This window comes from Pelophylax lessonae (assembly GCF_965119305.1).
Source record: "Pelophylax lessonae genome assembly, chromosome: 2".
Taxonomy (NCBI): Eukaryota; Metazoa; Chordata; class Amphibia; order Anura; family Ranidae; genus Pelophylax; species Pelophylax lessonae.
Window position 1 is genome coordinate 470,986,031 of NC_138769.1, and position 25,118 is coordinate 471,011,148.

Sequence of the window (25,118 nt, forward strand, 5' to 3'; positions counted from 1 at the left end):
ATTCCTGGGAGCTGAACGTCATCGCTCCCAGGAATCAATGCGCCTGCACCGGCCCCGACGTCAGTTCCGCTGCAGGCGCCGTCATACCTTGCCAAACAGCTTCTGGGCATGCCCAGAAGCTGTGCAGGGATGACGCTGCAGCACCGGAAGTGACGGCGGGGCCGGTGCAGTGCATCGTGGGACCGAAGAAGACGGAAGAGGACACAGAAGAGGATCGCGCTGGCTTCAAGCTGCCCACACCTGATGGAGCGCTGGACAATACATTTTCAAGGTAAGTATTTCTTCTAAAAGGCAAGTGCAACCTGGGACAGATCAGAGGCTAGCCATTGTGGAATGTACTAGCCCTGACTGTCCCGGGGGTATTTTTATTAAAAAAGAATTTCCCAGGGTGGAACTCCGCTTTAAATACACTGCAGCTTCAATTTAATATAATTAGAGATTTTTTTTATAATTACCTGAATGTTAACATAAATATAGCTAAATACATTTTTAAATTAAAACTGTGATCTTTAATATTTAGGCTGGCCATAGACAAGACGAAAACTGAACATTCTGTTGATCAAAAAATGAAAATAGTGCATACGATTGTGCCACCATCTGTTTAGTTCTTCTTATAAAAAAAAAAAATCCAGCATGTTGGATCAGGCACGTTCGATTCCAGCATGAAAATCACATCGCATCTGGCACACTAATGATGCGAAAGCCAAATGACCTAGTGATCTACAAGAATTTTCGGTTTCGACTAGTTTATGGCCTGCTTTAATCCACATGGTAGAATCAGAATAATTAAAAGGTTATTGCTATCTATATATTTAAATACAAATCCTTCTGATGATTGTCCTTGAGGAATTTTTAAACAGCTGAATACCATGAAAGGATTTATACGAGTGGGGAAACAACCAAGAATAATAAAAAAAAAAAAAAAAAAAAAAAAAAAAAAGAAAACAGTATTTGTGAAGACTAAAGGAGAGGGGCAGCTTAGCCATTCCTGACTTTTGAATATATTATCTCTGAGTACAGATCTGCAAAGACTTTCTTTGAAGACGAAAGACCCTTCTTGTGGAATATTAATGGGTTCATTAACGTGTATAAAAACCTTGGATCAATCCTGGCTAACTTTATTAAGCTAGTACAAAATAAATCTATCGCGGATACATGTTAATCTTTAAATTTTACTTATCAGGATTTATTTCTGTATTACTGGATCTTAAATTTAGAATCTGATTCATAAAGAGGGAATTTAGAAGTGCTACATGCATTAAAGCAGAAATTCATTTATTTATTTATTTTTTTAAGCAAACCCTCTTATGAGGTATGGATGCATGCACTATTTTTAACTTGCAATTTAAATTATTAGCACCACTCAATAAGGCTTTTGCAGGTGGACTGAGATCAGAGCTGAGTCTGGACCTGAATAGAGAAAATGTTCACATCAAAGCTGCTCACACTTGTCCTCGTTGTCCAGCCCAAGAATTCTGTTGGGCATGAAGAAACATGGTTTTGGTGTTGGCCGATGGAATGGGTTTGGTGGAAAAGTGCAGACTGGAGAGATAATTAAACAAGCTGCAAAAATAGAACTCTGGGAAGAAAGCGGTCTAACTGTTGACACACTACAGATAATTGGTGAGATAAAATTTGAATTTGTAGGCAGCACTGAGATTTTGGATGTCCGTGTGTTTTTCTTTCAAATCTTTTTTATTGGATTTTTATAAATGCATACATGTAAATAACATATATCGAACTTTGGCTACATAAAGCCGAATACAATTTAAACAAGTAACATAGTCATATAACAAAAAAGGGCATATAAAGTACGACTATTGCAATAAGGAAGTGGGAATCGTACCCTTTGAATGTTTGAAGAACGTACTATAGACCTATTGCGGTTACAAAAATAAAAGGCGAATTTCAACAAGTTTTACCATGTTCATAGGGAGTCAATCCGTGCCGCGGACACCCCCTGGGGGATCAAGCTGTATCCGCATCACAGATCCTCCCCCCGGCATGGGGATAGATCTTTTTCTTAATTAACAGGGTGTTAGAGGGGGGGGGGAACCCGTGTGTTTTTCGAGCAGATTATTTTAAAGGAGAACCAGTTGAAAGTGAAGAAATGAGCCCCCAGTGGTTTCCCCTGGAGAAGATCCCTTTAGAGAGTATGTTTGCCAGATGATATCATTTGGTTATCCCTTTTGCTATAGAAGAAAACATTTCAAGGATACTTCAAGTTTGAGGGTCATAACAAAATCCTAAGCTACACCCTACAACAAGTGGAAGATATATGAAGACAAGAAGAATACAAAACTTTTCAGTAGACTTTGCACTATTAGTTTGATACCTTTTCTAGGTTTAGTGATGTGCAGACATTTTATTTGTTAATAATTTCGTCTTTATCATTTTTTTTTTTAATCATGATGGTGTTCTTCATTGGTTTTACCAGTGCTGGAGTGATTTGACCAAATCTTTTCTTCTCAAACCGGTTTATATTTTTTTCTTATTTATCACTGACTGTTTACATGTTCTGGTAACAAATACCTAGTCTTGTGTCTGCCTTTGTCATTGTATCTATTTTTTATGGCTTAAAAGTTGTGCATGCAAGAGGAGGCATTTCTGATCATAAAGCAGGTGACAGAGTAACCAATCCTTAAAAGACTTGGTGTAAAAACATCGTTCACAACACAGCAGGTAACTGAAATCTGTGCTAAAGTTTTTCAGTGTTAATCATTTTGTTGCCAAAAGCTGAAACCTAATTAAAAGCTGCATTTTATAATTCTAAAAAATAAAAATAAGGTGTCCATGTAGTTGAAAGCCTTGTGCCAAACTCATAAAAAAACACTGCCAACAGTTTCATTTTTTGTACTGACTCGTAAAACAAATTTAATGGTTGCTTTTTTTGCAACACTTTTCCTGTATGGCATCATTGTTTCAACAAATTCATAAAGAAATAGCCATCAGGAGGTTAGACCATTTCCATGTTGGTGTAAATTGTTGAACATGTATTGCTGTGATGCATCTTTCACTGCTCTATGCTCTGCCCCTCTAGAGCTCACCGGAGTGCTGAGCTGGAGAGGGGGTGAGAGTGGCTGGCTCAGGCTTTCAGCGGCATGCCGAGAGGTTGAGTCTGCTACTGAACAGTCATTTAGGTGGATTCAGACATTATTGTCTGGATCTTTCCAGAGCCTGGAGCTGCTCTTTGACATCAGCCTGGAGCTGCTTTGTGATGTCAGCTGTGAGCGGATGGGGTAACATGTGATTGTTATGACCAATCATAGTGATCACATGATTAAATGTAAGCAAAATTGTCATGAACGGCTTCCATTCATGATTGCATGCTTACCATTGTGATGTTGTGATTGGCCCACAGCTATCACATGGTACCTAAGCTAATCACAGCACCTTGTACGAAGTAATTAGCTCTAGCCGATCGCAGCATCACAATAATATGCAAGCCATCATGAATGAAAGCCATTAATTTCAGGTAAAATTATTGCTTATAACAGTGATCACTGTTATAAAGAATAAGAGTGTAAAAAAATGGATCACCCCCTCTAGTAGTACAGTGTCGCTGTGGTGAAAAAAAGTTAGTGAAAAAAAACAAATTGTATTTCAATTTCTTCATAGAAAAAAAAATAATTATGACAAAAACAAAGACAACGTCAAATACCTTGGACTGTCTACTTTCAAAAAAGGGGTCATTTGGGGGTATTTGTACTGTCCTGACATTTTAGGGTTTCAAGAAATGAGATAGGCAGTCAGTACAACAGGATTGATCAATTTTCAAATAAATATATTATATATACATATACACATACAGTGCCTTGCGAAAGTATTCGGTCCCCTTGAACTTTTCGACCTTTTGCCACATTTCAGGCTTCAAACATAAAGATATAAATATGTAATTTTTTGTGAAGTATCAACAAGTGGGACACAATCATGAAGTGGAACGAAATTTATTGGATATTTTAAACTTTTTTAACAAATAAAAAACTGAAAAATTGGGCGTGCAAAATTATTCAGCCCCCTTAAGTTAATACTTTGTAGCGCCACCTTTTTCTGCGATTACAGCTGTAAGTCGCTTGGGGTATGTCTCTATCAGTTTTGCACATCGAGAGACTGACATTTTTGCCCATTCCTCCTTGCAAAACAGCTCAAGCTCAGTGGAGATGGAGAGCGTTTGTGAACAGCAGTTTTCAGTTCTTTCCACAGATTCTCGATTGGATTCAGGTCTGGACTTTGACTTGGCCATTCTAACACCTGGATATGTTTATTTGTGAACCATCCCATTGTAGATTTTGCTTTATGTTTTGGATCATTGTCTTATTGGAAGACAAAGCTCTGTCCCAGTCTCTGGTCTTTTGCAGACTACATCAGGTTTTCCTCCAGAATGGTCCTGTATTTGGCTCCATCCATCTTCCCATCAATTTTAACCATCTTCCCTGTCAAAGCTGAAGAAAAGCAGGCCCAAACCATGATGCTGCCACCACCATGTTTGACAGTGGGGATGGTGTGTTCAGGGTGATGAGCTGTGTTGCTTTTACGCCAAACATAACATTTTGCATTGTTGCCAAAAAGTTTGATTTTGGTTTCATCTGACCAGAGCACCTTCTTCCACATGTTTAGTGTGTCTCCCAGGTGGCTTGTGGCAAACTTTAAACGACACTTTTTATGGATATCTTTAAGAAATGGCTTTCTTCTTGCCACTCTTCCATAAAGGCCAGATTTGTGCAGTATACGACTGATTGTTGTCCTATGGACAGAGTCTCCCACCTCAGCTGTAGATCTCTGCAGTTCATCCAGAGTGATCATGGGCCTCCTTGTATGAGCTGAAAGTTTAGAGGGACGGCCAGGTCTTCGTAGATTTGCATTGGTCTGATACTCCTTCCATTTCAATATTATCGCTTGCACAGTGCTCCTTGGGATGTTTAAAGCTTGGGAAATCTTTTTGTATCCAAATCCGGCTTTAAACTTCTCCACAACAGTATCTCGGACCTGCCTGGTGTGTTCCTTGTTCTTCATGATGCTCTCTGCGCTTTAAACGGACCTCTGAGACTATCACAGTGCAGGTGCATTTATACGGAGACTTGATTACACACAGGTGGATTCTATTTATCATCATTAGTCATTTAGGTCAACATTGGATCATCCAGAGATCCTCACTGAGCTTCTGGAGAGAGTTTGCTGCACTGAAAGTAAAGGGGCTGAATAATTTTGCACGCCCAATTTTTCAGTTTTTTATTTGTTAAAAAAGTTTGAAATATCCAATAAATTTCGTTCCACTTCATGATTGTGTCCCACTTGTTGTTGATTCTTTACAAAAAATTACAGTTTTATATCTTTATGTTTGAAGCCTGAAATGTGGCAAAAGGTCGCAAAGTTCAAGGGGGCCGAATACTTTTGCAAGGCACATATATATATATATTTATTTATTTATTACACACACACACACACACACACACACACACACACACACACACATATATATATATATATATCATAGTTTGTAGCCTCTAATTTGACACAGACTATTTACACTATATTTGGGTTATTTTTTTACAAAAGAAATGTAGCAGACTAAATTTTGGCTTCAATTTATAAAGAATAATTATTTGTTAGCAAAATGATATTACAGAGACTAAGAGAAAAAGATTTTTTCAACCTTTTCGGTTATATAGCAAAAAAAAAAAAAAAAACGCCCTGTGGCGATTAAATGCCACCAAAAGAAAGCTCTATTTGTGTAAAAAAATTATATAAAATTAGTTTGCATACATTGTTGCATGACCAAGTAATTGCCAGTTAAAATAGCACAGTGCTGAATAACAAAAAATGCCCTGGTCACGAAGGAGCAAGTGGTCCTGGAGGTCAAGTGGTTAATTAGGAATACATTTTATTTAAAAACGTTTTGCTGGTAAGGTTTTAATAACTTTTGCAGATTAAAGATCACATTCTAAATATGAATCAAATAGTAAATAAAATGTAACACTGCATTGTTACACTGCATTGCTCAGGGTACCTACAAGTGTTATTTTACATAGGAGCTGTCACATTTGATTACTGTTCATGCTATGTAATACAGTACATAACAATTCCCAGCTGTCACTTTCACAGCTAATAATTGCCAGTAATGGTGGCGGGGAACCATAACAGGGAGAGGGAGGGGATACACCATACCAACTTTGTTGGAAGTTTTTATGGAGTACTGTATATCTTATGATTAAAGTTCTAAAATTGTTAATTGGTTTAAAAATTACAATTCATCTGCCCAATATAGTAATAAGAATAGATTAAATTATGTACAGCTATGAGAATAGAGTGAGTGTAATTGTGTAGATTGAGTTTCCAAGGGTTATGGTAAAATCCCCATTGGTTGAAATAAGCTAAATTTAATTTACATTTTTGTGTCTATATTTTTTGTAGATTTTGAGCTGTTTTATAACTCTTTTTTTTTTTTTAACTATGTAATATTTGTTTTACAAATAAACATTTAATCTGCAACTATGAATTTTCAGAGCAATATAGGATAACTAAAGAGACAGCAGAGCAGATGGTGCCCACTTTGAGGCTGTGGTTTGTCTGGCTAAAACTCTGGACTGGCCAACCAAAATGGAATGGGTAAATGTGATAAATTACTGCTCTAATTGATGTTTGTAAAATGTTTCTGAGCTACTGAGCTCTATAAACAGTGAGCTTTATATCAGATTATGAAAATGTGAACTCTATTTACATTTCAATTTGTATTCCTTGAATATAGTATAGAAATTATGGACAAAATGTTGCTTATCAACTGGTACATGGGTAACTTGTGTTGGAAATGACAATTTGAGCTAGTGCCCTGGTCATTGTGAAAGTTTATACAATGAGATAACCATAACCTCATAATACAGTACCTGTGATTACATTATAAGTGCTTTGTGAAGTAATGCCACTGCACAGTGAAAATATTAGGGATCGACCGATTATCGGTGGGGCGATATTAATTTGCAGCTACAGGCATCATCCTGGTACCGTTTTTTTTTAGAGCCGACAGTCGGCTTTTTTTATAATGACAACCAATGCGGATAAGCAGCTGCAAAGCTGTTATTACAAGCAGTGGGAGGGCATGTCCCCTGCTCCGCTCGGGTCTTCCTTCCATTCAGGAGGCCCGAACGACCATGTCCACCGGCTGGCAGAAGACCCAAACCAAGCCGTCATGACATCACTTCCGGTTACTGGAGCAGATTAAAAAAAAAAATCAGTTTTCAAAACAGCCAAACTTGGCATTTTGAATGCTTTTAAGTTCAGAAGAGGGGTTTGGGGTCTTATAGACCCCAAGTCTCTCCATAAAGAGTACCTGTCACTGCCTATTACTGTCACAAGGGATGTTTACATTCCTTGTGACAGCAATAAAAGTAATCCAAAAAAAAAAAAAAAAAACTTTAAATGTACAGAATATGGGCACCTAATATCGGCTCTTGGCCTGAAGGGTAGCCAGAAAAACAGTATCAGCACTGAAAAATCAATATTGGTTGATCCCTAGAAAATATGCACAGTCAATGGTAACTGCTTGACATAAAACTAAAATCTGCTTAGCTTTGTAAGGTGTTTGAAAGAGACCCTGTCACTGACGGCCAGTAATAACTCAGAAAAATAAAATATTTTAATTTCTTACTTGCAGGGTTTTCCTTCACATAAATTATTTTTGTTTTTCCTTGTAATGTGCCTTTGAACTTGCTAGAAAGTTTTACTATTCCAGAAGGGTCAATTGCCTAGCACAGCTCATTCCGTCCTCCTCATCTTGGTCCTCTCACTTTCTGGGAGTGTAATCAAATTTATAACTTCCCCTTTAGTTTGTACACGCCAGCTCTTAGACCTGAAGAAGGGGTTTTACCCTGAAACATGTAGTCGGCATTATCTTGTTCTTCTACAGCAGCTGGCTGCCCTTTGCCCTTACTTCTTACACACTTGTCAGTGCCTTGCCCATCCGGTAACGTCATTTCCGGGCGCCGACATGGGCTCCCCTGCAGGAGGAAGCGGTCGATACTGTGCCCCTTGTGGCCGCTGCTGGGATATCCTTTTGACGTGGCCAGTGCCTCTTCACCATAGTGGGGGACTACTCTCTTGGCGCCCCCCCCCCTTCTTCCATTGCGGAACCTTCCCATCTGGTTCACTACCTTCCATCTGGCTGTCCTGCCCATCCACCATCACATCCCCATCCCGGGATTTTGGAGCTGTCTTTCACCTGCACTGGCTCCACTCAAGGTACTCTTTCCTTCCATTTGTGCTATTATACATGGGGGCCAGCATCCATTATGTTTTAGATCATCTACTATGAAGTTTTCACTTGCCAATAAACTAAGACTTTTGTATTTTATTCATGCAACTAATTTTTTTAATTATTATTTTTTGTTTGGCTTGGGTTTGCGCTTTTTATCCTACTTTGTTGCTTATGTAATTACATTCTGTGATGACCCACCATCTCCTTCGCCCCTCCTCTCTGCTGACATGACATCCAAAATAGAGTGCCAGCAGTAGTCTCACGGCTTTTGGATGTCTACACAAGGGAGGCTTTTGCGCCGAAAAAAAAATAAATGTGCATAAAATACTTTGAATGCACACATTTAATTATTTTATGTGAAGATTTTTGATGAACTGAATGGCACAGTCTCTTTACGCTCATCTCTTTCGATCTGAAAATGTTTGCCCTCAATGGAGAGCAGTATAGCTGGCCATAAATGACCCACTAAATAACAGCATTAACTAATATCACTACCCTGCAAATATAAAAATAGGATTTAGAGATTATATCCATGAGATTTGTGTATGGACTACAAGGAAACAGACAGTCTGACACACAGAATGTTCCATAGAGCTTTCATTTATTTTACGTATCACAGCTGTACAATCTTCATACATACAGAGAAAAATGCACACTGCTTATACAGTGGCATTTGTCAGCATTTCCAATTATAATACATCAAGTGCAAATCCACTTATGAAATGTACATTTATACAAATTAGGATTGCTTTACTATTACCTGTGACTGTATAAAGCTGGATTTGTGTGTTGAAATTACTAAACCACTGGCCAGATAAATAAAAATAAAAAAAAAAAGTTTTAAAATGGTCCCCTTATTATGGACCAAGAAACCGTATAAAACGTCTGCCATGTAAAATGCATTCATTTGAATCGCTATAAAATAAGCTACAAAATTTAAACTGCTGGAATAATAATGTTATGGGCAAACAACAGGATTCTTCTTTATCCAGGGTCAATATGTTTGAACTGAAAAACATAGCAGTGGTTACTAAGTCAAATACAGGATTTAAAATAATCTGATATAACAATAAGCCATGGAGAGTGAAAAATATTGATGAGTTCAAAGTGACAAAATGTATGAGAACTAGTGGATGGACACAGTGCTTTAAGAAGTTTAGAAGTGCCTTAAATATCCACCACAAGTACTAGGTTTTCAGTTCTTTTATGCTATTGGTGGGGCCTGGAACACTGAGCTTTAGAAGACATACATGGCATGGATGTTTAACCAGCTCACTAGGTAGGGTTATAGACAATCAACGCTATATAAAAAGTGATGTTATTGCTGTCTCTACAAAGGAAATAGATACATTCCTAAACTTACTGAAAAATATACAAATTGCAATCCATATTACCTTCATTAAGTGTGCTGGGACAATAAATACAACATATTACCCTCCCCCCATCCCCCCAAGGTAAGTTTATGTAAACTACCTATTATATGCCCTGTCTTTTTTAGATTTTTCAAGTGCTTTGCCCATGGTTTTCTCATTTTCACCTCTGCATTCGGGACAGTACCATTTACCTTTTGGTTTATGATTGAGTCCCACACAAGAAAAGTGAAACCACTCTATTGGGCATTCCTCGTTATCACAGCCAATCATTTCCCCATAGGACACTTGATTACATAGGCAATAGGTGGGCTCATTGGGGTCTATAGGAAGATCTGCAGGAGAGGCTTCTCTCTCAGCCTTAGCTTTGGATCGCTTTTTCTTCTTTGATGTTTTTGGCTTCTTCTCTTTGGGGGTTCCTGTAGTAAGGTCATCATGGTCATGATTAATAGTTGAATTTTCACGATTCTCATTGTTCCTCTGCCTTCTCGATCTCTTATTGCTGGATTTTTCAGTCTGAGAGATTGTTTCACTTTTTGACTTATCCTGGTTACTCTTGCTGCTATTACTTGTACTGTCATTTAAATCTTGGCATGTTTCAAAAAGTTCTACATGACTGTCTACTTGCCTTGTTCTGTTTTCAACCAACTCCACCATCTGGCTTACTATTTGGATCTTGTCATCACCCAGCTCTTGACTCCGAATAAGAGCTCTCTGGATGAACTGCAAAAGTCGTCTCTTTTGTATTGCATCGGATTCACGTCTGAACTTTTCGTAATAGTCATCCAATTCCTTCAGGATCTCTGCAATGATATCAAAAGGATAAGTCAAAGGGAAAAACAAAAGGATCTAGAATGAACTCTAGCTTCAAAAAAATTATCTATACAGCAATCGTCATGACATGGCATGAGAAAAATAATAAATAGGATAGTGTTTTAAAAGTATGTACTAGGATCATAAAGCTGCAATAAGAATTGAATTAGTATAGTTTTAAAGAAGCTAGATGCTCCTATAGAAAGTTAAACAAGCGTATTCTATCCTGGCAAATGGTATTGGTAAAATAATTTACAAATAAGCCAAAGTCACAAGAATATGTGAAAAAACTAAAATAAAACAAAAAAATAAGTAATTGACAAGCCAAGTGGTCAAATAAACTTTTATAATACAGTTGAAGTAGATAAAATTTTAAACTGTAGAAGAGAGAAACATCAAAGTATTACGCCTCTATGTTGATATTTAAAGTGCTGTGATACTGATTAAGTAGAGCAACCCAACATAGTGCTGCTTCTTTTTGTTATTTCACTGCAGTAAGAAGGACTTTGTCTATGAGGGTAAAAATGGCCCTATTGAAGTTCAAGAGGTAGAGTATAGACAAATTGCTACAAACATATGAAAAGTAGCAACATTTCTGCATGTTAATTTACACCAGGCAAGCTCTTTACAGGGGATGCTCAGCGCAGAAATGTGAACTCTTTTCTACGAAGAAGTATATTCTTTCAGCAAATGCCAGGCGCCTCTCGGTAGAGAAGCTTATGACATTGCTTTTACCACTGGCCAGGCCACCAAATGCAAATCCAACAGAAAACTAGCTCTCACTGTCAATATTTCTGAAGTTCAGATAAATAAGTTTGTACAGTATATGCTTATATTTAGGTTTAGTGATCAAAAATTCATATTAGATATTTTTTTGTTAAAAAAACAGGTTTAGCTAATCAGAAAGATTTTGGTTAAACCATAGTAGAGACAAAGTGAAGCCTTTCATAACCTTTATACCCCAGAGAAATTCATTCTTATGTCCCAGGGAAACCTTACTAAAACCACTTCATTGTGGGTCAATGGCAAAAATGCCCCATACATAGGTGGTCAGAAGAAAGAATGCAACCCTGATGAGGCTACATTCACAACACATTTTCAAGTGTTTTTTTAAGTTTTTTTTGCTTCTTTTGGAGCAGACTTACATGTTTTTTGCCGCTTTTGTCTGGCATTTTTCAAGGCATGGGATGGGGGGGGGGGGATGTTGAAAAAGGGGCAGAGAGTTGCTGTTTGAGCAGAAAACACGCAACAAAATGCTTGAAAAAGGCTCACGTCACACTTCTCAGGCATTTCTATTGAAGTCCATGGGGACATAAATGCTCCATTCTGCCTGAAAAGTAGCCCATGTACTTTTTTGAGCATTAGGCGTTTTGCTACAAGTGTCAGGACGCTCAGATGTGAACAGGTTTTTTCTTGTTTAGCCTTTTTGAGATTTTGAGCTTCGAGCTACAAAACACTCAAGTGTGAACAGGGCCTTAAAGTGGTTCACATTAGAGGATACATAGTAGAGACAGGGCTTTTTTTCAGCAGGAATGTGGGGGAACTCAGTTCCGGCACCTCCAGCACTGAATGTATGTAATGAGAAGGAGTGTTTGTGTATGCTGAAGGGTCTATTCGTGCTGGCTGCTGTTGGATCTATTGTCACTTAGGGCATCTACTGATGCTGGTGGGGGGGATCATTTTTTTGTGGGGTCAATTTTTGATGGAAGAGATCTACTGTTGAGGGAGGGGTCTATTGTTGTTGACCAGATGGTCAAGGGACTCGTGGACATCGATGGGGCTGGGGTAAGTATTAGGGTGTGCTGGGGAGGCTGCTTTTCACAGAAGGCTTTTTATCTTAATGCAGGACTTTACAACTCCTTTAAACTTTTTTTTTTTTTTTTTTACATTTCAGTGAATTCCTGGTTTCTTGCCAAGGCAAATGATGTCTTATGTCCCAGGGGTCTTCAGGAGGGAAGGAGAGGAGGAGGGGTTTTCTCAGCTAAGCACACTCTCCTGCATGCACGCTTAAGCTAATGGCAGATGTATTCCAGGAAGTAAAAGCTACATGAATCAGCCGCCCTTACTCAAGATGACCACAGCCCAAAATGCTAGGGGGTTTTTCTCAACAAAATAAAGCATGGAGACATAGATGGATGGGGGAGTTTTCTTTGAACATTAAAAACAAATTAAAATTCTGTTTTTGGTTTGTGGTGCTCAGATACAGTGAAGATCCGCTTTAACTCTACCTGTTAAATTAATCAAACAAAACTACTGCTTACTTTCGAGAGCTGGTACCTCCTGATGCCTGCACGTCTGTCCCCCTTTCCACAGTGCCCTAAGAGCCTCAAACCCAGTGGGCTTAATTTAAAAAACAGCAAATTAATATAAGAAGCTGGTGTTTTGTGTCTCTCCCTCCTGCCTCCAAAGCCTCCTCTTTGGTCTGTGAGGGAGCCCATCATGTTACTGGATGAACAGTGAGGTTCAGGAAGCAGGGACAAGCTTCCTAAATAATATCTGCATTACTGAGTGCTCCTGCAGCAGTCATTCATTAAAGAAGCATATCACCCTGACATATAAAGGAGTTACCAGGAGAGTACAGTCTGGATGTAAAATTCTATCAAAGTATGGCATGGCAAGAAAGAATTATAATGAAAAAAATACTTTCAGATCTATAAATTCCAAAGGAATACATAATAAAAAAAAAACAGCCGCATTGTTACACTGCTTGCATTATTATTTCCTGATCAGCACAACATGACTTGCTATACAGTGATCAGGTTAGTTGCTGCTGCTTTGGTCTACACTTGAATGGCAAAAAAAAAAAAACAAATGGGTGAAAGAAAAGGGGTATTAAACCCAAAAATGTTATATTTTGCAGCTTACCAATCATTGGCTGCGGTGGTTACATTAGATTGTTTTTTAGGTTTTTTCCCTCTGTTTTTACCTGGTGATCTAGCTAGCAACACACCTCCTGTATTAGAGTGCCCCCACTTTGGAGGAAGAAGCACAGGGGGCACACCTTTAGACATGCATCCTTGTCAGTCTGGGGGGGAAGGTTTGTTGGACTTGCAGATCACTTTATAATCAGTTACAGCAAACAGTGTTTTTCCTTTTGGGATTAAGGATTTATATAAAGAAAAAAGAAGCCAATCATAGTAAACACTGTCTGTGGTAACTGGTTTGTCTCAACCCTGTAACTGCTACATTCTCTGCTGGGGAACTTGTTCTGTTAAAAAATAACAGACTTACATGCCAGATCATCATGTGAAAATAAAAGAGAGAAGACCCAACAAAAAAAACTAAAGCTGCAAATAAATGAATTATTGCTTTGGAGTTTAAAACTGCTTTAAGCTGCAATCAGTTGTAGGGGATTTCAGGGTGATTTCTGATGCATGGCTGTTATAAATGAAAATCTCTGATGAAAAACAAAAAACTGTTCCAGTTACCACGAGTGACCAATAAGCTCCCTCACTGTCTGAGATACAAATCGCTGCTTTGGGAACTGACATGAATCAGATTCTGTTTGTAATAGATAGATACAGACATTAGGGGACAGGTCCACTTTATTAGAGTAGTGTATGAATATAGACATTAGGGGACAGGTCCTCTTTATAATAGAAGTGTATGAATACAGACATTAGGGGGAAGGTCCTCTTTATAATAGAAGTGTATGAATATAGACATTAGGGGACAGGTCCTCTTTATAAGAGAAGTGTATGAATATAGACATTAGGGGGAAGGTTCTCTTTATAAGAGTAGTGTATGAATATAGACATTAGGGACAGGTCCTCTTTATAATAGAAGTGTATGAATATAGACATTAGGGGACAGGTCCTCTTTATAAGAGAAGTGTATGAATATAGACATTAGGGGACATGTCCTCTTTATAAGAGAAGTGTATGAATATAGACATTAGGGGGAAGGTCCTCTTTATAAGAGTAGTGTATGAATATAGACATTAGGGGACAGGTCCTCTTTATAATAGAAGTGTATGAATATAGACATTAGGGGACAGGTCCACTTTATTAGAGTAGTGTATGAATATAGACATTAGGGGACAGGTCCTCTTTATAATAGAAGTGTATGAATATAGACATTAGGGGACAGGTCCTCTTTATTAGAGTAGTGTATGAATATAGACATTAGGGGGAAGGTCCTCTTTATAAGAGTAGTGTATGAATATAGACATTAGGGGACAGGTCCTCTTTATAAGAGAAGTGTATGAATATAGACATTAGGGGACAGGTCCACTTTATTAGAGTAGTGTATGAATATAGACATTAGGGGACAGGTCCTCTTTATTAGAGTAGTGTATGAATATAGACATTAGGGGACAGGTCCTCTTTATTAGAGTAGTGTATGAATATAGACATTAGGGGACAGGTCCTCTTTATAAGAGTAGTGTATGAATATAGACATTAGGGGACAGGTCCTCTTTATAAGAGAAGTGTATGAATATAGACATTAGGGGACAGGTCCACTTTATTAGAGTAGTGTATGAATATAGAAAATAGGGGACAGGTCCTCTTTATTAGAGTAGTGTATGAATATAGACATTAGGGGACAGGTCCTCTTTATAAGAGAAGTGTATGAATATAGACATTAGTGGACATGTCCTCTTTATAAGAGAAGTGTATGAATATAGACATTAGGGGACAGGTCCTCTTTATAAGAGAAGTGTATAAATATAGACATTAGGGGGAAGGTCCTCTTTATAAGAGTAGTGTATGAATATAGACATTAGGGACAGGTCCTCTTTATAAGAGAAGTGTATGAATATAGACATTAGGGGACAGGTCCTCTTTATAAAAGAGTAGTGTATGAATATAGACATTAGGGGACAGGTCCTCTTTATAAGAGTAGTGTATGAATATAGACATTAGGGACAGGTCCTCTTTATTAGAGAAGTGTATGAATATAGACATTAGGGGACAGGTCCTCTTTATAAGAGAAGTGTATAAATATAGACATTAGGGGGAAGGTCCTCTTTATAAAAGAGTAGTGTATGAATATAGACATTAGGGGACAGGTCCACTTTATTAGAGTAGTGTATGAATATAGACATTAGGGGACAGGTCCTCTTTATAATAGAAGTGTATGAATATAGACATTAGGGGACAGGTCCTCTTTATAAGAGAAGTGTATAAATATAGACATTAGGGGGAAGGTCCTCTTTATAAGAGTAATGTATGAATATAGACATTAGGGGACAGGTCCACTTTATTAGAGTAGTGTATGAATATAGAAAATAGGGGACAGGTCCTCTTTATAAGAGTAGTGTATGAATATAGACATTAGGGGGAAGGTCCTCTTTATAATAGAAGTGTATGAATATAGACATTAGGGGACAGGTCCACTTTATTAGAGTAGTGTATGAATATAGAAAATAGGGGACAGGTCCTCTTTATAAGAGTAGTGTATGAATATAGACATTAGGGGGAAGGTCCTCTTTATAATAGAAGTGTATGAATATAGACATTAGGGGACAGGTCCTCTTTATTAGAGTAGTGTATGAATATAGACATTAGGGGGAAGGTCCTCATTGTAATAGAAGTGTATGAATATTAGGGCTGAAACAACTAATCGATTAATCGATTATAATCGTCAACTAATCGATTATGAAAATAGTTGTCAACTATTTTCGTAATCGATTAATCGTCAGCCGATTAGTTGTCCTTCATACAGAATGCATTATTTTTTTACATATCAGAAAATACAGTGCAACGCACATACAGCTCAGTAAACCATCCTTACATGTCAGTAGATGACAGAGAACTTGTGAATGTGTGAGGAGCAATGCCTCATGGGAAATGTAGTCCTGGGCAAGAGAAGGAACCAAGTGATTCTAAAGGCAGAGGTTTTTTAACCTTGCTATAGGGACACTCTGTACAGTACTATACTTTGCTGCTTCCTATAGGGACACTTTGAAGGCAGAAGGGGCTGGAAGTGCCATGGGGGGGGGGGGGGGGCAGCAGAGGAGAATCAGTGCTGCTCTGTGAAAAATCATTACACAGAGGATAAGTATGACAAGATTGTTGTTAAAAAGAAAAGAATCCAACGTTTACAATCACTGTAAGGGCTCTGTGCTGGGAAGATCAGCATCTGAACCCAGAGAAGGTGGAGGCCGATAGACTAGAGGTGATATAAGGCATTACAATTACATTTAAAGTAAAAGTTTATTAGTATTGTGCATTATACTGTATTTAAAATTATTATATCCATGAAAAAAAAAAAAAAAAGTCTCCGCTTTTAGTAGTACTTTAATATATAAATGTTATTTTCCCCCCTCCACCCTTCATATAGCTTCATGTCTTACTCCCAGTTAAAATATCCTGCATATCCGACTTCTGGGCATATTTTTTTTATATACATACACATGAAAAAAAAAAGCATGCTGCTGCTACTAAAGGTCTTCTGCTTCCCATACATGTATTGGATTTTTGGACAAAAATATTTGCATCTATATTTGTTCAAAAATGATTTGTAAATTTGTTGAATGGATGAGTGTTTGAAAATTCCACTTGCTTTTAACAATAAATTTTAAAATGAATAAAACTTCTGAGCAAAAACCACATACACTATTTGAATATTTGTTTGATCGAGAAGTTTTCTATTCTGCTCCTTCAAATTTTCCTGTCACTGTGGTTGACACCGGACACCAATATACACTGATGGTTAGAAAAATTGGATTGAATGTTTTTAAAAATTTTCTAAAAAAAATTTAGTTTGTGTATTACCAGCATAACAGTGACAGCAGGCACAGGGAGCTTGTATCAAACTACCTGACTATTAATAAGGGAGTCTATCATTATTATATACCAATCCGGTCTGAAAATTTGCAAAAAAGTGTTTTAGGTCTTTTAAAAATATTGATCTCGGAGTCTGATATGTACCACATTTAAACCTCTAATAATACATATATCTGTTTCAGAGTGGATTAAATATCCAACTATATAGCTGGATAGTTATATTTACCACTGCATATAGATATTCAAGAATATTAACTAAATTATACACTTTTTTTTTTTTTTTTTAGGTTTTTATCCGATTAGTCGATTAATCGAAGCAATAATCGGCCAACTAATCGATTATGAAAATAATCGTTAGTTGCAGCCCTAATGAATATAGACATTAGGGGACAGGTCCTCTTTATAAGAGAAGTGTATAAATATAGACATTAGGGGACAGGTCCTCTTTATTAGAGTAGTGTATGAATATAGACATTAGGGGACAGGTCCTCTTTATTAGAGTAGTGTATGAATATAGACATTAGGGGACAGGTCCTCTTGATAAGAGAAGTGTATGAATATAGACATTAGGGGACGGGTCCTCTTTATAAGAGTAGTGTATGAATATAGACATTAGGGGACAGGTCCTCTTTATAAGAGTAGTGTATGAATATAGACATTAGGGGGAAGGTCCTCATTATTAGAGTAGTGTATGAATATAGACATTAGGGGACAGGTCCTCTTTATAAGAGTAGTGTATGAATATAGACATTAGGGGACAGGTCCTCTTTATAAGAGTAGTGTATGAATATAGACATTAGGGGACAGGTCCTCTTTATAAGAGTAGTGTATGAATATAGACATTAGGGGACAGGTCCTCTTTATAATAGAAGTGTATGAATATAGACATTAGGGGACAGGTCCTCTTTATAAGAGTAGTGTATGAATATAGACATTAGGGGGAAGGTCCTCATTATTAGAGTAGTGTATGAATATAGACATTAGGGGACAGGTCCTCTTTATAAGAGAAGTGTATGAATATAGACATTAGGGGGGGGAAGGTCCTCTTTATAAGAGTAGTGTATGAATATAGACATTAGGGGGAAGGTCCTCATTATTAGAGTAGTGTATGAATATAGACATTAGGGGACAGGTCCTCTTTATAAGAGAAGTGTATGAATATAGACATTAGGGGGGGGAAGGTCCTCTTTATAAGAGTAATGTATGAATATAGACATTAGGGGGAAGGTCCTCATTATTAGAGTAGTGTATGAATATAGACATTAGGGGACAGGTCCTCTTTATAAGAGAAGTGTATGAATATAGACATTAGGGGGGGGAAGGTCCTCTTTATAAGAGTAGTGTATGAATATAGACATTAGGGGGAAGGTCCTCATTATTAGAGTAGTGTATGAATATAGACATTAGGGGACAGGTCCTCTTTATAAGAGAAGTGTATGAATATAGACATTAGGGGGGGGAAGGTCCTCTTTATAAGAGTAGTGTATGAATATAGACATTAGGGGGAAGGTCCTCATTATTAGAGTAGTGTATGAATATAGACATTAGGGGACAGGTCCTCTTTATAAAAGAGTAGTGTATGAATATAGACATTAGGGGGAAGGTCCTCATTATTAGAGTAGTGTATGAATACAGACATTAGGGGGAAGGTCCTCTTTATAATAGAAGTGTATGAATATAGAAAATAGGGGACAGGTCCTCTTTATAAGAGAAGTGTATGAATATAGACATTACGGGACAGGTCCTCTTTATAAGAGAAGTGTATGAATATAGACATTACGGGACAGGTCCTCTTTATAATAGAAGTGTATGAATATAGACATTAGGGGACAGGTCTTCATTATAAGAGTAGTGTATGAATATAGACATTAGGGGGAAGGTCCTCATTATTAGAGTAGTGTATGAATATAGACATTAGGGGACAGGTCCTTTTTATAATAGAAGTGTATGAATATAGACATTAGGGGACAGGTCCTCTTTATAAGAGAAGTGTATGAATATAGACATTAGGGGGAAGGTCCTCATTATTGGAGTAGTGTATGAATATAGACATTAGGGGGAAGGTCCTCATTATTAGAGTAGTGTATGAATATAGACATTAGGGGGAAGGTCCTCTTTATAAGAGAAGTGTATGAATATAGACATTAGGGGGGAAGGTCCTCTTTATAAGAGAAGTGTATGAATATAGACATTAGGGGACGGGTCCTCTTTATAAGAGTAGTGTATGAATATAGAAAATAGGGGACAGGTCTTCATTATAAGAGTAGTGTATGAATATAGACATTAGGGGGAAGGTCCTCTTTATTAGAGTAGTGTATGAATATAGACATTAGGGGGAAGGTCCTCTTTATTAGAGTAGTGTATGAATATAGACATTAGGGGACAGGTCCTCTTTATAAGAGAAGTGTATGAATATAGACATTAGAGGGAAGGTCCTCTTTATAAGAGTAGTGTATGAATATAGACATTAGGGGGAAGGTCCTCTTTATAATAGAAGTGTATGAATATAGACATTAGGGGACAGGTCCTCATTATAAGAGTAGTGTATGAATAAAGATATGAATATATCTAAGAATAGTATCTAAGAGTAGTGTATGAGTATAGACATAAGGGGACAGGGCCTCTTTATTGGAGTAGATCGGGGTTTCTCAACCAGGGTCCCTCTTGAGGTTTCTAGGGGTTCCTTGAGCAATAGGCAATTTCTGCCTCTCAGATAGATTTCCAATGACACCATTGTTCCTTTTAGCTATCTGTAAGGTGATAATTCTTCCCAATGATGACAGAGTAAGGAGCTTTCTTCCCACTGACTGTCACACCAATCTGTCATAAGTTGTAGATTTTTAATTTTTAGCAAAGGTTCCCCGACACCAGAAATTTATTTTAAGGGTTCCTCTGTGTTGAAAAGATTGAGAAAGGTTGGAGTAGTGTATGGATGTAGACATTAGGGGACAGGTCCTCTTTATAAGTGTATGAATACAGACATTAGGGGGCAGGCTGTCTTTATTAGAGTAGTGTATGGATACAGACATTAGGGGGACAGGTCCTCTTTATTAGAGTAGTATATAGATAGACAAATAGTGTACAGTAGAATGGACTTTCACTGTAGCAGTCAGTGGGAGAGATTTACTAAAACCGGTGCACTCACAATCTGGTGCAGCTCTGCATAGAAGCCAATCAGCTTCAGGTTTTTATCGTCAAAGCTTAATTGAACAAGCTGAAGTTAGAAGCTGATTGGTTTTTAATCAATCCCCCAAGTGTTCCCCCTGCAGACCCCTATGGAGGAAGGTAAACAAAGGCTATGTACAGAGATGTGACATGAGGATGTACGATCGCATGACTTTGTGAACTTCTGCAGATAGATGGATGCAGTGTGGATCCCTCCAGGATATCCCTATGAGCCAGCATTGTCTGGGATCCCCCGTGTGTCTGCACATAGGGAACAATGACTACAAAGATGTCATCGCTCAGCACTCATTCAATCCTCAAAGCAGATAAAATAATCTACTCCATCCAATCTGCCCCAGAAAGCCCCTGCCTCCTTCTCCCATCCTTCCAAGGCATAGAGACGATAGGCACACACTGTGTACAGAAGGAGATACAATGCAGCGAGGCGCTACAAAGCCTGCAGATCTACACACACACAGCTGACTGTAAAAATAATATTCACATTCAATGGCACTTCATCACTTTCCCACATTAAAGATGGCCGCCCAACACTTGCCTACGTTCCTTCTATTTGTGTCTAGAATAGATCAGATTGTCTTTTAGGAAAGCAAAAAACCTGAAAACTCCCATCGATCGACTGACAGCCAATGCGGTCACGCGGGGCGGGCACACGGATTTAAATGAACATAGAGGTGTCAAACTAAAGAGAGACCAGGAGGGCGGAACTAAGAGGCGAAGGGTGGGGCGAACTAGGCAGCAAATAACATGATAGGCAGTCCCTGGGACGGGCTAAACTACAAAGCTTAAACCAATAAGCAGGAGGGGGTGGGGGATTTAGAACGACGTTTACGAGGCCCCCATTATAAAAAGCTAGTGTGCAAGCTAGCCAGGTTAAAGCGCGGCTGGCGCTGTGAAAGGAAGTAGGGGGTGCGTTTGTCTAGCATTCCTCTTCTTCGTTTAATTTTCCTCTTATCGGTTCCTAAGACACGTACAAATCACTGCTTCTCTACCCATCTCAGTGTGCCTTCACCTTCCACGCTTTAGCACGGCTGTCCTATGTGAATGTCCGCACTTTTCTGCCATGGCAGGTCCTCGGAAATATCGCCACATATGGCGTTACGGTGCAGACATAAAGTGAGGAAGGTGGGGGGAGAGGCAGCGATCGGCGCAGTGCGGCCCCGGCACAGTAAACACAGCCATAGATAAAGTGTCAGTCAGCCCGCCGCACGCATCAATGTCATTCCCCATAAAGTCCCGACATGTCCATCCCCAACTTCCCACCGAGGACAATGCAGAGGGTGAGCACTGCGGCCAATGAGGGGGGGATCGGGCTGCGGCTCCATAAAACAAGTGATGGGGGGGTGATAAACAAGACTGGGAGATGATCGCTAAGAACACAATGAACAAAATGAAGCAGAGGAAACCCTGCCCACCACTACTGCACAGCCTCAGCTCTTTTTTTCCTCTCTCTAGTAGCTGCACTTACTACTCCAGCCATCCTGATCTCACCCTGTACAGTGCTGTAATCCTCCTTCTCCTCCTCCTCATCACTGTCCCCCCATCTCCAGGTGACTTTCCATGGCTGATCCCACAATAACAGGGGACCTTTTGTTCCGCCCTATGACACAAGTGTGTGTAAAGTCCCCTCTATGTACACGGAGGAGTCATACACAATGCAGCATGGACAGATCTAAGGAAGGGGGGGGGTGATAAAAGTTGGAGCACCTTACCTTGGTATTTGGCATCGATCTCCCTCATCAGAGAGACATTTCTTTGTAGATCGAAGGGCAGGGATTCGATGGAATCCAGGTAATCCTCTACATAGTTCACCATGTGGCTCTGATCGCCGTTGGTAGGGTTCAACATCCTGTAGCGATCCAGCGTCCAGCCCCCGGGCAGCAGCCTCCTGCCAGCTCCAGGATCCAGCCTGCTTCCCCGGTACCGGGAGGAGGAGGAAAGGAGGAAGAGATCCGGGCAGGCACCCCCAGCTCCAGGAGCGCGACACACAAAGGAGACCTGTGCCTGGGCATCAACCTGAGCCTGGCATCCAGGGGGGAGTTCGGCGGGCAAAGTGCGGTGCAGCTGATTGCACGGTTTGTCTTTTCTGCTGGACAACTCAGTGAAGAAGAAGACAGTGGAAGGAGGTTGTGGGGTGTGTGTGTGTGTGTAGAGGGGGTGGAGAAAGAGGTGGGGGCTGGAGGACAGAATATAGCAGGCAGGAAGATGAAGCCTGCGAGCCCGATGGTGGCTATGAAGAAGAAAAGTGTGTGGAGAGCAGAGCTGTGCCCGCCTGCTCGCTGCCCGGGGTTGTACAAGGTGATTGTGTCTGGAAGGGAGGAGGAGAGGGGGTACTCAGCCAGGGCACAACTCCTCCGTATAGCCCGGCTATGACTGCTGCTCACCTCCCTCCATCACACAGCACACAGGTAGCGCCAGTTGTACACACTTGGGAAACATTCAGCCCCCCTACTCTTCCTCATGAAAATGGCGAGCATGCGCAGTGTGCCCTCAGCTAGTTCTCTTCACCGTTCTAGCGGCTCCTTTAGTTTATATTCAACACAAGGCTGCCCTGCCTGCTCCTACTAACCCCACACCGGGCACCTGCCAGCCGCGCGGGGGGCAGCTACGCCAGGCGAACACACACAAAGTTACACTACAGTCAATGGTACTCGTGCACTGTTCCTCATGAGGGAACGAGCATGACATTATGACAGCGCAGCTTCTTGTCACTGGAAAACTACCCATCCCATCAGCCACCGGTTTCACGCCGCTAACCAATCGCTGGGAATCTTTGCCGCTGGTAGGTGGGGTATGCGGCGCGCGCTGCCGCAAATCCCCATTGCCACAGAGTTGTCTGGTGGCGCGCGGCGCGTTCCCGCGGTGGGCAGAACGAAGTGAAGAAGGACGGAAGTTGCTATAGTAAAGCGGGGCGTGTACTTGCGGGGAGTGGGCGGTGATTCGCCAACCTTAGTAACCATGACAACAACGCCAACAGCCCGGCCTGACTGCTTCAGCTGTGTGTTGGGAGGACGCGAGAAGGAGGGGTTTATTATGCAGAGTGGGCGAGGTTTCTGAATTAAAGTAGGAGGGGGTGGGCTTGCTGAGACGGAAGAGGGCTGTGGGATGGTTGGTTGTCGAGTGTGAGGGGCTTAGGTGCCTGGTCATATAGTATAGAATCTTGTACTTGATGGCGAATTCATGTGGTGAGTGACGGTAGTGTAGAAGTGTATGGTGCGCGGTGTAAGCAGCTCTCCTGTAAAACATCCAATTTGTATGGCACTCACTATCAGAGAACGTGTGATAATGGGATTCACCTCAGAATTTGGTGCTCGGTGTAAGCCGCTCTCCCTCAACCTATAAAGCATTCACATTTATGGTATATTGCACTCACTATCAGAGAACGTGTGATAATGGGATTCACCTCAGAATTTGGTGCACTGTGTAAGCCACTCTTCCGTAAAACATCCAATTTGTATGGCACTCACTATCAGAGAACGTGTGATAATGGGATTCACCTCAGAATTTGGTGCTCGGTGTAAGCCGCTCTCCCTCAAGCTATAAAGCATTCACATTTATGGTATATTGCACTCACTATCAGAGAACGTGTGATAATGGGATTCACCTCAGAATTTGGTGCACTGTGTAAGCCACTCTTCCGTAAAACATCCAATTTGTATGGCACTCACTATCAGAGAACGTGTGATAATGGGATTCACCTCAGAATTTGGTGCACGGTGTAAGCAGCTCTCCTGTAAAACATCCAATTTGTATGGCACTCACTATCTGAGAACGTGTGATAATGGGATTCACCTCAGAACTTGGTGCTCGGTGTAAGCCACTCTTCCGTAAAACATCCAATTTGTATGGCACTCACTATCAGAGAACGTGTGATAATGGGATTCACCTCAGAATTTGGTGCACGGTGTAAGCAGCTCTCCTGTAAAACATCCAATTTGTATGGCACTCACTATCAGAGAACGTGTAATAATGGGATTCACCTCAGAATTTGGTGCACAGTGTAAGCCACTCTTCCGTAAAACATCCAATTTGTATGGCACTCACTATCAGAGAACGTGTGATAATGGGATTCACCTCAGAATTTGGTGCTCGGTGTAAGCCGCTCTCCCTCAACCTATAAAGCATTCACATTTATGGTATATTGCACTCACTATCAGAGAACGTGTGATAATGGGATTCACCTCAGAATTTGGTGCACTGTGTAAGCCACTCTTCCGTAAAACATCCAATTTGTATGGCACTCACTATCAGAGAACGTGTGATAATGGGATTCACCTCAGAATTTGGTGCTCGGTGTAAGCCGCTCTCCCTCAAGCTATAAAGCATTCACATTTATGGTATATTGCACTCACTATCAGAGAACGTGTGATAATGGGATTCACCTCAGAATTTGGTGCACTGTGTAAGCCACTCTTCCGTAAAACATCCAATTTGTATGGCACTCACTATCAGAGAACGTGTGATAATGGGATTCACCTCAGAATTTGGTGCACGGTGTAAGCAGCTCTCCTGTAAAACATCCAATTTGTATGGCACTCACTATCAGAGAACGTGTGATAATGGCATTCACCTCAGAATTTGGTGCACGGTGTAAGCAGCTCTCCTGTAAAACATCCAATTTGTATGGCACTCACTATCAGAGGACGTGTGATAATGGGATTCACCTCAGAATTTGGTGCACGGTGTAAGCCACTCTTCCGTAAAACATCCAATTTGTATGGCACTCACTATCAGAGAACGTGTGATAATGGGATTCACCTCAGAATTTGGTGC

General features: G+C 39.9%; 1 protein-coding gene and 1 pseudogene across 2 annotated transcripts; one reads left to right on the plus strand and one right to left on the minus strand.

Moving 5' to 3' along the window:
• The first annotated feature begins 1,423 nt into the window (after window positions 1–1,423).
• Window positions 1,424–2,282, plus strand: LOC309545478 (oxidized purine nucleoside triphosphate hydrolase-like; annotated as a pseudogene). The gene is made up of 2 exons: window positions 1,424–1,671; window positions 2,043–2,282. The product of its transcript is annotated as an oxidized purine nucleoside triphosphate hydrolase-like (transcript).
• A 6,550-nt stretch (window positions 2,283–8,832) lies between these two features.
• Window positions 8,833–23,025, minus strand: ING1 (inhibitor of growth family member 1). Its single transcript, XM_082245617.1, has 2 exons — window positions 22,058–23,025; window positions 8,833–10,421 (listed from the first exon to the last, which is right to left on the minus strand). The coding sequence occupies exons 1-2, from the start codon at window positions 22,191–22,193 to the stop codon at window positions 9,718–9,720; spliced, it is 840 nt and encodes a 279-aa protein (XP_082101743.1). The 5' UTR covers window positions 22,194–23,025; the 3' UTR covers window positions 8,833–9,717.
• Window positions 23,026–25,118: the final 2,093 nt, after the last annotated feature.

Coding starts and splice junctions, on each gene's coding strand:
- ING1 (XM_082245617.1), bottom strand. CDS start 22,193: ATGTTGAACCCTACCAACGGCGATCAGAGCCACATGGTGAACTATGTA. Junction 10,422..22,057: donor GATCGATGCCAAATACCAAG/GTAAGGTGCTCC, acceptor ATATCATTGCAG/AGATCCTGAAGGAATTGGAT.